General features: G+C 38.2%; 1 protein-coding gene across 1 annotated transcript in view; it reads left to right on the plus strand.

The window, feature by feature from the left end:
* The window catches only part of MDN1 (midasin AAA ATPase 1), a gene marked incomplete at its 5' end in the record, with an annotated part of 107633 nt that overhangs the window by 91334 nt on the left and 4052 nt on the right, over positions 1-12247 (plus strand). The window contains 13 exons of the mRNA XM_082480739.1: positions 428-563; positions 1191-1513; positions 1776-1937; positions 2312-2413; positions 2584-2785; positions 3417-3590; positions 6164-6321; positions 8140-8229; positions 9163-9278; positions 9921-10095; positions 10736-10809; positions 10904-11018; positions 11988-12051. Coding sequence (XP_082336865.1) covers positions 428-563; positions 1191-1513; positions 1776-1937; positions 2312-2413; positions 2584-2785; positions 3417-3590; positions 6164-6321; positions 8140-8229; positions 9163-9278; positions 9921-10095; positions 10736-10809; positions 10904-11018; positions 11988-12051 — 1891 coding nt within the window. The remainder of the gene's footprint in view (positions 1-427; positions 564-1190; positions 1514-1775; positions 1938-2311; positions 2414-2583; positions 2786-3416; positions 3591-6163; positions 6322-8139; positions 8230-9162; positions 9279-9920; positions 10096-10735; positions 10810-10903; positions 11019-11987; positions 12052-12247) is intronic.

Raw genomic sequence — 12247 nt, forward strand, 5'->3', positions numbered from 1 at the left:
GCTTAAAAGTTCTTGTTCTGCTGTGTTTAGCAGCAGAAACATCTTAAGTCAGTTGGACTCATCCCCAAAATCTGTATACAGTATGCTTGAAGATTCTGCATAACATGCAAGAGTGCATTTACGATCTGAAAGACTGCAGATTCTCTTCAGAATCTTTCAGCTAGGAAAACTGCATTCTGAACACAAAACATGCTGTTTTGAAGAAGTCACAATTTACGTAAATGCATTTGCCAAAAGTGATCTTCTGCTACTTAAATGTAAGGGTGTGTACTACTGGAAATTTGTTTTTAACTGATCAGAATGTAATAACGTATGCAGTATTTCTGTGTCCTAGAGAATTCAGTAGTATCTTATTTCTCATCTTTGCCTTTCCTTCCACTTATTACATACATGTTATTTCCCTCTGCCCCCATTCTTTTGCTGACAGCGTGAGTATGATGAGAACGAAGTAGATCCTTATCATGGCCAGCAAGAAAAGCAGCCTGAAGTTGAACCTTTGGACCTTCCTGATAATTTGAACCTGGAGAATGACGAGAAGAGTGATGAGGAGGAAGAAGATCAAGGTACAGCTGAAAATCTCTCTACGGATTCCCAGATTAAAGCCAAATGGAAATAGAGAGGAACAGTCAGATAATGAGCTCTTTTTCTCTACAGAAAGAAGGGTGGTGGTAGGCTTCTGTATGTGTAACAAGGAGCTGCAAATTTACTTGTGTTTATCAAAATATCAAGATAACAAATGCAGGCCAGATAAGAACTCAACATTACAGCGTTTTTCTTTACCTCCTTTTCACACACACTGTGAAGCAAGCTTTCTCATGTTATCCAAGTGATACACCCTAATTTATGCTAGAAGCTCCTTATTTCATTGTCCACTTGTTTTTGTGGTTTCCGTTTTTTCTATGATACTTACAAGAATTTGTACTCAAAGTCAACTGACCCTCAAGAGTATTAGGTTAAAAGAAGTTAATAAGAATTCATCCTGCTGTATTTTTAGTTACAAACCAATCGTGACTTAAAGAAGTTATCTGCTATAGAAAATCATAGATTCTATGTATAGAATTCTCAGTATTTTCCTTAAGATTTTTTTTATAGGCTGGGCAGTTTTATTTCAAATATCTGTAATATTCTATGTCTGTGTACTTCGCTGAAAGTTTTGTTTATCTTTCTGATTTTTTTTTTTTTTAACCCAGAAGAAGAAAATGCTTTTGAAGTAGATGAGAAACCTGTTGATTTAAGTGAGGCAGAGAAGACAGAAGAACAGAATGAGGAGGATACTGGCAAGACAGGAGGAGATGATCAAGATACAGAACCAGCTGAAGAAGGTATTTCTGAAGATAAAGAGGAGAAAGAAGATGAAGGGGACAAAGATGCTGATGATCAAGAAGACAATGCAGGGAACACTGAGGATGCAGCAGAAGAGGAGGGGGAAGAGTCACAACCAACTGATGAGGAAAAAAATGAATCTGCTGAAGATAAGGGAATCCCTGCTGCTGATCAAGGCCTTCAACCTCAGGTAGAGAGTAATAAATAAAAGACCAATTTTCTTTTTTTGTTTTTAATTACCTTATACAAGACTTAAGAAATTGATGTGTTCTATGATGCTGTGAAACCAATTTGACATTGAGTAGGTGTAATGTTAGTGATAATCTTCTTCAAGATAAGAGATGCACTTACTATTAAACTGGTTTATTTCTGTCATCTGTATTCCTGTTACCTCCTTAGCCTTCTGTTTCCTGATGGTTTTAGAATGTTAAAATAAATTGATGTTCATTCAGGAAGAAGAGGGTAAAGATAATTCAGAAATGGATGAACAGATTCCTGACCCAGAGGAAAGAATGGAGCATGAAACACAAGGGCAGACTGGGCAAGAAAACTTGCAGAGTGACAGTGCTGTTGAGCTGGCTGGGGAGGCCTCAGAAAGAGACGAGTCTAAAGAGGTAAATTACATGGAAGTGTCCTAATTAAAAATGATGAAATTGTGAATGTGTTTTCAAGTTACAATCACGGAATCGCTGCCATATTTTTAAGAATTGTGTCTGAAGATTCAATTTTTAGAACACCAATTATAAATTCACTGAAAAAAAAACTGAAGACTGTGTAGATACCTTCATAGCCGTCAAACTGCATGGTACATTTAGATTAATTGTGGAGCTGCGGAACTGTCTTGTCTGCTGTTGACAAGAATAATACTTGCAGTTGTGAGCTGTTTGTCATTCAGAATAAAAGGTAGCAGTTTAGCTTCTCAAATTTGTCTACAACAGTTCGTAAACCCCTTTTCAATTACTGTTGCAATTTTCTTTTCATCACGCAGGAATATGGAAGTGGAGCTTCGAGTGCAAATCAATCAGAAGGCCATGAATCCACGCTCATGGCCCGGATGGCTTCTCAGAAGCAAAGCAGAAAAAATACCCAGGTTCATTTCTTCTCTTCGTTTTTTTTTTTTTTTTTTTTAATTAATTTGAGTATCTTAATATTAACCAGCAGATAGTCAGGACTCAGTTTCTCCTTGTTAGAACTCTTGTTCTAATCTGTGTTTGGTTGCATCTCACTTGAAGTTCATGGTGTTAATTTGTTCTTTTTCAGAGTTTCAAGAGGAAACCTGGTCAGGCAGACAATGAGCGCTCAATGGGAGATCACAATGAACATATCCACAAGCGACTGAGAACCATCGAATCCAGCAGTGAAGCAAAGCGGAATACATCTCAGCCTAAACAAAACGTGGAGGAGGCTGATGCATTTGAACATATTAAGCAAAGCTCTGAATATTATGATGCACAGACATATGGTACAGTGGTATTTCTGGGTGTAAAGAGTTGTAAAGAGCAGAGTCAAATCCTGAAGTGCTCTTATTTACTGTAGTTTTTCCCAGTATGTTTTTTAAAGTTATATTTAACAATCCTTGCTTTGATTTAAGAGGTAGCACCATTTCACTACAAGAAATGCTCCTCTTCGGCAATCAGGTTCAAACTAATGATAACATTTTTGAAAATAGTGAATTGACTCATAAAAATGGATTTTAGTTTAATAAACATATTTAAAATCTGTTCTCAATTATTTTGAAGCCCAAATTGCCACCACACATGCAAAATATTTCAGATAACACAACAGGTTCTTTATTCTGTATCAAACAAATTGATGTCTCTTCATAAATATTTCTCTAATCTAAATTTAAATAAATTGCTTTCTATTAAAGTAACTAGTCTATTTTATCCATCAGCTTTTCAGGGCAATAACTCATTGACGCAACACAGCACAGCACAGTGAAAGATAAAACTGAGGTTTGAGACAATATCAGATCTCTTCTGAAGTTCACCAAAACTGATATGCAGTGGCCTCAGAATGCAACTTTTTTTTTTTGCAACTTCACTACTTTTCGTTCTTCTTTCCCCTTAATAACTATTGTTGCCTTTATACAGATGTAGCTAGCAAGGAGCAAGAGAAACCTATTATGCCTTTTGAAGAAAAGGAAGAGGGAGATTCTGAAAATGCAGCTATGGATACAGAAATGCAGAACAATGAGGATCTCCGAGCAGTAGACACAGAGGAGCTGAAGCCAGAAAAAAAGAAGTCTACTGCCACTAAAAAGCCAGGTACATTAACTTTAAACACATTCTAAATCTATGCTGATGTACATCTTTAAATGTATATGTAGGTATTTATATTTGCATGTAGTGGATGTGTATATGTTTTATAAGACTAAAACATCTGCTCTTAATTGACTTTTATGCAGCGGTATTCCTATTCCTGCCTAGTAACCAACATTAGCCTTTCCTGAGTTGGTTGAGTGACAGAGGGGTTTGCTGCTTTCTTTCAAGTTAATGGTCTCTAATCTTCATAGAATCATAGAATGGTTTAGGTTGGAAGGGACCTTGAAGATCATTGAGTTCCAACCCTCCTGCCATGGGCAGGGACACCTCCCACTAGACCAGGTTGCCCAAGGCCACGTCCAACCTGGCCTTGAACACCTCCAGGGATGGGGCCTCCAACAACCTCTCTGGGCAACCTGTTCCAGTGCCTTACCACCCTCAAAGTGAAAAACTTCTTCCTAATGTTTAATCTGAACCTGCCCTCTTCCAGTTTAAAGCCATTCCCTCTAGTCCTATCACTACACACCTGAGTAAAAGGTCCTTCCCCAGCTCTCCTGTAGGCCCCCTTTAGGTACTGGAAGGCCGCAATAAGATCTCCACAGAGCCTTCTCTTCTCTCGGCTAAACAGCCTCAACTCTCTCAGCCTCTCCTCATAGGAGAGGTGCTCCAGCCCTCAGGTCATCCTCTTGGCTCTCCTCTGGACACGCTCCGGCAGGTCCATGTCCTTATGCTGGGGACTCCAGAGCTGGATGCAGTACTCCAGGTGGGGTCTCACGAGAGTGGAGTAGAGAGGCAGAATCACCTCCCTTAACCTGCTGTCCACTTCTTTTGATGCAGCCCAGGATACGGTTGGCCTTCTGGGCTGCAATCGCACATTGCTGGCTCATGTTGAGCTTCTCGTCAATCAGCACACTCAGGTCCTTCTCCTCAGGACTGCTCTCCAGCCATTCCCTGCCCAGCCTGTATTTGTGCTTGGGATTGCCCCGACCCAGATGTAAGACCCTGCACTTGGCCTTGCTGAACTGCATAAGGTTGGCTTGGGCCCACCTCTCCAGCCTGTCCAGGTCCCGCTGGATGGCATCCCTCCCCTCCAGCGTGTCTACCTTACCACACAGCTTGGTATCATCTGCAAACTTTCTGAGGGTGCATTTGACCCCACTTGTCCATGTCGCCAACAAAGATGTTGAACAGTACAGGTTCCAGTACCGACCCCTGAGGAATGCGACTCGTCACTTGTCTCCACTTGGAGATTGAGCTGTTGACCACAACTCTTTGAGTGCGACTGCGACCGTGCAGCCAGTTCTTTATCCACCAAGTGGTCCATTTGTCAAATCCATGTCTCTCCAATTTTCTTTATTCACTTCTTTGAAGAAGTAAAAAGCAACTACTTCCCTGTTGTTAGACACAATGCCAATTCACTTAATTAATTGGCATTAGCAATGCATTCCAGTGTCACCAGCATCAGCACCACATAACTCATCTTGGTTTTGTGTGTAACTTCTGACAAAACATCAAGAAGCTGGGGAGCTGGTCTGAACAACATCCAGTGAGGTAGCACCAAAGTGACAGTGTCTCACTGCTTTCTTCCTTAAGTGGAAATGAAACAAAACAAACCAAAACTGAGCTGCTTAACAGAAAATGGCTATCTGATGTGAATGGTTGGTGGAGGAGAAGATGATAGGTCTGACACAGCCCATACAAACAAAATAAGCTAGATACAAATAAACATGTCTTGCCAATTGCAACAAAAGTTTAATTTTGATGAATCTAAGTAAATGACATTGTAGCTTGGAATTTTGAATGGTTTTCTTTTCAAACAACACAAAAACTGGCTGGAGAGGGGAGATGAGTTCTACCAGCCTGAATTCACCTTCTTGCCTCCCATCCCCTTCAAGTTTAATCTCTTCACTTAAATCTCGATAGACTCATTAGCTTTATGTACAGGCATGCATGTAATCAGTCTATTTGTTTTTCCACACAATTCCCTAACAGTATGTTCTTTAAAACTAGGATCTTTGAAACATCTCCTACAATGTCATACTTTTTTTTTTAATAATTCTTAAAAAATGAGTTGTTAAACAGTATAGTATAGTAGAAATAATAATAAAAGAAAACCTTTAGTCCATTCCTTTATTTGTAAATTGATTCCCGATTGATCGGAAACTGTTCCATTACAGAACTAAAGAGTTAAAGATGAGATAAGAAAAGATTGCCATTATTTTTTTTAATACGATTTTCTGAACGTTCTCAAATTGCTTCATACTTCCTCTCACTCTGTGAAGCTCAAAAAATGTACTTCACCAATGGAACTTTCAGATGTTGAACATCCATCCGCTAATATTTTGTTCATTTGGAAAGAAGGTTATAAGAGGGAAAACCAGTTTGCATAAGGAAATGCATATTTACCTCTTCCAGTGAGTTGCAAGGTCTTATATTCATCCTATTGCTAGAATTGATTGTAGTAAAATTTGTGCACTGCAAAGCATGTGAGACGCTTTGTAAAAGAGTTGAGATACAATATTGGTTCTTGTATTATGTGTGATCCACAAAGTTAGTAATTCATTTTGCGATTGTAGGACCGAGTGAAGTGGAGCCAGAGATCCAGACTTTTGACTCCGAGGATGTTGATGACCCTACAACAGAAAAGCTACCAAAGGTGACTGAAGAGAAGCCAGAGAGAAGCAGGGACTCGACCATACATACAGCCCATCAGTTTTTGGTGGACACTCCCCAGGTATGATAACCAATGTGTCGTCTTACAACTACAGTACTAGAAACAGTCTATTTTATTTGGCCTGTGTTAATAAAATTAGTGAATGCACAAATTCAGAATTACTTTCTTTCAGACAACTCAGTAGCTTGCTGTTCTTTAATACCAGAATGAACAGTGACACACAACCAACTGTGGTATATGCAGCTGAATGATGACTTTAAAATTACAAGTCCTCCCCATCCTTATGTGGGAAGACCCCATCCTCACTCTTTTTTAAAAAACTTTTGTTTTTCTAACTGTCAAGAACTATTTTGCTCAGATGAATCTGCTGAGCAAGTGCTTGGGTAGAGTGGAAAGTGGTGTGCAAGGCTGTGTGGCCTGAAGATACAAAAAGGATTCAGAGTAATGATAGAGCTAGGCATTAGTGACTTTAAAACACCATTGTGGACAAAGAATTCACCTCAGTTAATTCATCACAATATATTACTTCCTCAAAAAAGCAAGTATTGGAGAACTTTTGTGAGCCTTTTACGAATGTCTCAATTCAAAAAACATTATCATAGTCTAGAAAATCCTAGAACTTCATGTAACACTCGATAGTTTCCCAGTACAAACCGTTAGCTGTGAAAAAGCATATTTTATCATAAAGAGCTATGGCATAAAAGCAGTTGATGGTGGATAACGAGTTGATAAAGTAAGAATTATTTTCACTCTTTTTTTTTTTTTTCATGCTTATAATGTGTCCCAAGTACATACTTGGAGGGCAATATTTTACTGTTTCTATGCACAACACAGGTGTGCCAGCTATACCTGGTATTTCCATCTTAATGCCAAATGTTGCAGCTCTTTGGAAAAAGGCTACTGAATGCAAGTGTTCTCCTGTTGTCAGAATAGTTAGGTGCCTTTTTTTGTTGTTGTTTTGTTGTTTTTTTTTTCTATTGACATGCAAAACCTGAAACAGGAGGGGGAGCTCTTGCAGCACCAGTTAAAGAGGAAGGGAGAAACAATGCTGGGGGGAAAGTGCTGGGGGGAAAGTGCAAGTTCTCACCTTTTAGCAAAAGGAACAGGGAAAAAGCCCCCTCCGTGTACGTTCTTCCTCCATTCCTTAAACCTACAGTAGGTGACCAGAGGGGCTACTGCTGCTTCTTGAGGAATGAGAAGTTGTTGGTACCGTTGAGTTTACATTCATAGGCTTATTTTCCTTAATCCGTCAACCTGCAGGTTATGCAAACGATATACTAATGTTTGGCTAAACTATGGTTTTACAAGTCAGAAACAGAAGTCATCACTGAGGACAATAAAAGTAAAAGAAGTGTAATAAAGTTTGGGTGTCCTTTAACAGAATGGTTTATCATTCTGGCAGGTAAAGAGGAAGATGTCATTCAATTCTTTAAGTGGTTTGAATGAAGCTTTAAAAAAACTAAAATTAAGTGAAGCATATTATATTTTGGAAAATACTAGATAGGTAATATTCAATAGTTTGATCTCCATTATACTGTCATTAAATCTGTTGTTTGTCAAGATAATTTCATTGAATTACCTTGAAGTTCTGTATTTGATTATTCTCAGTGTTTGTATCATAGATGTTGGTAGTTTAGTTTCTACATCGATTGTATCACAGATGCAGGTATTTGTGGGGAGGTATTTATCCTACCTGTACATGGAGGCTATTAAAAAAATGGATATTTAGAATCTTCATTTAAGTTTTTTCAGGTATTTTTGTGTCTAAAAGAACAAGAACAATGCATTTTTACTTTTTTATAGTTTGCTGTAGTTTGGGGATCACCAGAGGTGTGAACTTATTTTTCTGTCTCATAAATCTCATAACTACACCTCTAGCACATCACTAGAGATCCTGAAGAGCTAAGAAAGGAACTTGAAAAGCAACTGGAAGCTTGGCAGACACAGCAGTCTGGAACTCCAGATGAGGTTTGTGACCTTGTTTTAATATAAAGCTGTCATAAGAATCCTTCATTGCATTATTTCATCTTGTTTTACTGCTGAAGCATTGAGGAAGGCAAGCAGGCTGGAATCTAAATATTCAAAATTGCATGGTTTAGAGTCTATTTGTTACATTTAACTTATTCTGAAAAAAAATACATTGTTGTTAAAGCAGAATGATGTTTCAGATTTTGGGTTGACTGTGATATGCACTATTTGCAAAAAGTTGCTCTGCTGATAATGACTTCTAAAAATTGCATAGATAAAAACATTTTTTTCAGTCCTGCCAAGCTACTTCCATTTTGAGTTGTCACTTGCAGTTAAGTGCTGGACACTTCTTTCACAAAATTATGATGGATAGAAGCTGTTTCCTTCAGTTGCAGTGGTGGAGTTTGAGCTAACCAACAGCAGAACCAGAATACAATACTTGCTCTGACTGTCCTACTCATGAATTGTAATTATTTGGAAGTACTTGTAATTGTACTTATTTGGAAGTAATTCCTGAGTGAAATTGCCAGTGTAGAGGCATAACAATTTTGCTGAATTTTAATTAATGTAAGTAATACTATTTTTGATGGCTGATGGAGAACCTAGCAGACTTTACGGCTCGCCTTGCTGTAATGCCAGCTGTCAGATGCTGGCCGTTACAAGATTTTCCTATAGCAACAGCAATGCCGAAGCTGCTTTGTGTACTCCTAGACGAAGGGCCATTGCACATTGCAGAGTTGTAGCAGCAAGGTGCATGCTAAGTTGAATGCAAACTGCCATCTTTACAAGACACACAAGACACCGTCGGAGTGCCAGGTGTTACCTACTCCCTCCCCCTTGGCACACTGAGGTTTGTTTTCTTTTTTCAGGCAGTGCTTCCCCAACTTTTTGTTTTTTCATAATTCGCTTTTATTTCTTTCTGTGATGTTTTAGGAGAAGGAAGCGGCACAGTTGTGGCAGAGGTATTTAGTACTGACAGCTCCTCTATCACAGCAGCTTTGCGAACAGCTACGACTCATATTGGAACCCACTCAGGCAGCCAAATTGAAGTAAGTTGGGTCTTTCTGAAGCTTCTAGTTTCTTTTAAACTCCTGGTTTTGGAAGGCTTTAACCTCTGTACAACTGCAGATCTATGCTGTTTTTGCTTTATAGCAATTACTCATGTTTGCAAATGCATTAATTTTATTTTCACATGGGAACACTGGGTTATTTTATGAAATGCAAGCTTGATATAGTAATAGGTACCCATCCTGAGGATATTGCCTCCTATTTTTGCTTCTGTGCAACAGGTGATCAAACCAGCTTAAACCTGTGAAGTGCTGTTGATTCAAAGATTTTGTTAAATGTAAAAATGTTCTATGTTGGTTTTAACATTAGAGCTCTTAAAAAAAAAAAAAAAAATCACTTAGACTTTTTTTCAAACTGGAAGAGTCTAAATTCAAGGTCTTCCTTCCACTTTAGGCACCTAGATTTAAGAACTTCTTTTAAAAACACTGAATATCCACATTGCATTAAAAATGTTAGATTTTTTTTTTTTTTAATCTGTGCCTGAATATTAGAGCTACTAATTTTGGGTTTACTATATTTTACAAAATGTTGTTATTTTGCTGTATATGCTGCACAGGCCGAGATTTCCAAAATGAGATATTTGCTGATAATCCCTGTCACTATGTCTTTTTCTTAACTTTCAGAGGAGACTACAGAACGGGGAAGAGATTGAACATGCGCAAAGTGATTCCGTACATTGCCAGTCAGTTCAGAAAAGATAAGATCTGGTTGCGAAGGACCAAGCCCAGTAAACGACAGTACCAGATTTGCTTGGCTATTGATGATTCCTCTAGTATGATAGACAATCACTCTAAACAGGTAAAATAAAAACCTTGGAAGGAGTGCGAAGAAACTACCCCTTGTTGATGCGTATGTCAGGTGCTGACTTGTTTCCCACAGAACTGGTGGCTGTTAGAGAGTCTGACTCTGGTGATTCTAGAGCAGTTATTTTTCTGGTCGCTGTGCTTGAGCTTTGTCACTTCATGCCTAAGATTTGTTACTGAAAGATCAGTGAAAGTTACCTGAAAGGAGGAGATGTTAAATTTGTTGGAACTGTATGTATCCGCTGGAAAATCATTTTTTGTAACCTCTAAAACGCCAAAATTTGCTTATCTATGTAGTTCATTGGAGGATTAAATATTAGTTCATCATAGCTCACTTGTAGGGTTTTTAGTAAAAATGTGTGTTTCCTTCTAAATAGTTATTTCAGTGTTTATTTCATTAGCCTGCCTGAAGTGGTACCTCTAAATCAATCAGCTGAAGCCCTCAAGTAGAACTAGTGTATCTTTATTGCAAGGACTGTATCACTTAAACTATAAGAGGAAAAAAGACAGGAAGTCTCGTCATTTATTTTACTAGACTATGAAAAATAATTTCAGTACCATTCTTTATATTTAACACTGAGCTGTGAGTAAAACTTGGAATATCCTATTTTTGATGTAACTTTTTTCTTCAATAGCTTGCATATGAATCCCTGGCAGTTATTGGGAATGCACTGACTCTTCTAGAAGTGGGTCAAATTGCTGTGTGTAGGTGAGTTTGAAATCTTGACTTTTCTTCAAGCCTTCAGAGCAGAATGTAAGTATACCAGTTTCACACTGGTTTTTTTTTTTTTTCTTTTCCAAAGCTTTGGAGAGACTGTTCAGCTGTTGCACCCGTTCCACGAACAGTTCAGTGACCAGTCAGGGACACGGATATTGCGTCTTTGCAAGTTTCAGCAGAAGAAAACAAAAATAGCCCAGGTACAAAAGAATGCCTTTAGGGCAACAGGTTTGGAAATATTTTCCAGACTAGATATGAGCAGCTTCATGGTTTCATGATCGCTTTGTAACATTCGCTGGTTGGTTGTATTTGAGAGCGTGATAGCTGGTTAGATAACAAAGAGATAGAATGGTCACGATTTTGTAATAGTGTTTTCTCACTTTCAGTTCTGATGTATGCCACTTTTAAGCATTCATCTTTCTCTGTATTGGGTTTTAAACAGCATTTTGGGTACAAGCTGCTCTGTACCCCAGTGCCACATAACACAAAATTTTGTGGGAGTTTAGGAGGTTTTCATGATATGGATTCTACTGTAGTAGTAAGAGGAACGAGTTTTGTATGTTTGTCAGACTTGACTGATTCCTGGAGAAAATCACTTTCTGTAGTAGTACTTCCTGAACAGCTGCAAAGCTTTCTTCTTTTAAGAAGGTTTTTGCAGTCTTACCTTTCCAGACTTGAATAAGATCTTCTATTAATATGAAATGGAAAAGGAGGAGACCCAAGTAGCTCAATGGTAATCTTATAAATGCTGAAATTGGGAGGACTTGACAGTTGATGTCCTTAATTTTAATGGGGAATATGTAACTTCTAAGTAACATAGATACTTCTGTTGCACGTTGAAGCTGAAGAAGTTCAACCTAGAAATAGGATGTATATTTTTAATGATGCCATTAATCACTTGAACAATTTACTGAGGTTTTGATGACTTTGTTAGCACTGCAAAAATTTTAAATCCAGATTGAAGGCTTTTCTGAAGATTCTGTAGTTCAAAAATACTTATTAAGTATGAAGCAGGAGTAAATATAGGAAAATTCCAAGGACTGTATCTGTGTAGGTGGTCAGACTAAACTATCTTGGCATTTAAAATACAGAAATGTGTTATTTTAAAATGTTATCATTAAGTTTATTATTTTATGATAATTTAATCTTGTTATTTGTTTCCTCTGCAGTTTCTAGAATCATCGGCCAATATGTTTGCTGCAGCACAGCAGTTGTCTCAAAACATTAATCCGGGTGAGCTTTTTCTTTTTTCCGTTACTACACTTGTTGCCGTGGCAGCACAATGCGCACTACAGTCCCGAAGCAATATCCTGCCAGAAAGACTCCCAGCACTGAGACATCACTTGCATTAGGGTTTTGGGTTTTGCTTTGTCAAAAGGAATGTTTGGTTGAGATTTAGCTCAAAACGCAAGACACCTACTTCGTATTT

Source organism: Vanellus vanellus, assembly GCF_965231255.1.
Source record: "Vanellus vanellus genome assembly, chromosome: 3".
In the NCBI taxonomy this organism is placed as follows: Eukaryota; Metazoa; Chordata; class Aves; order Charadriiformes; family Charadriidae; genus Vanellus; species Vanellus vanellus.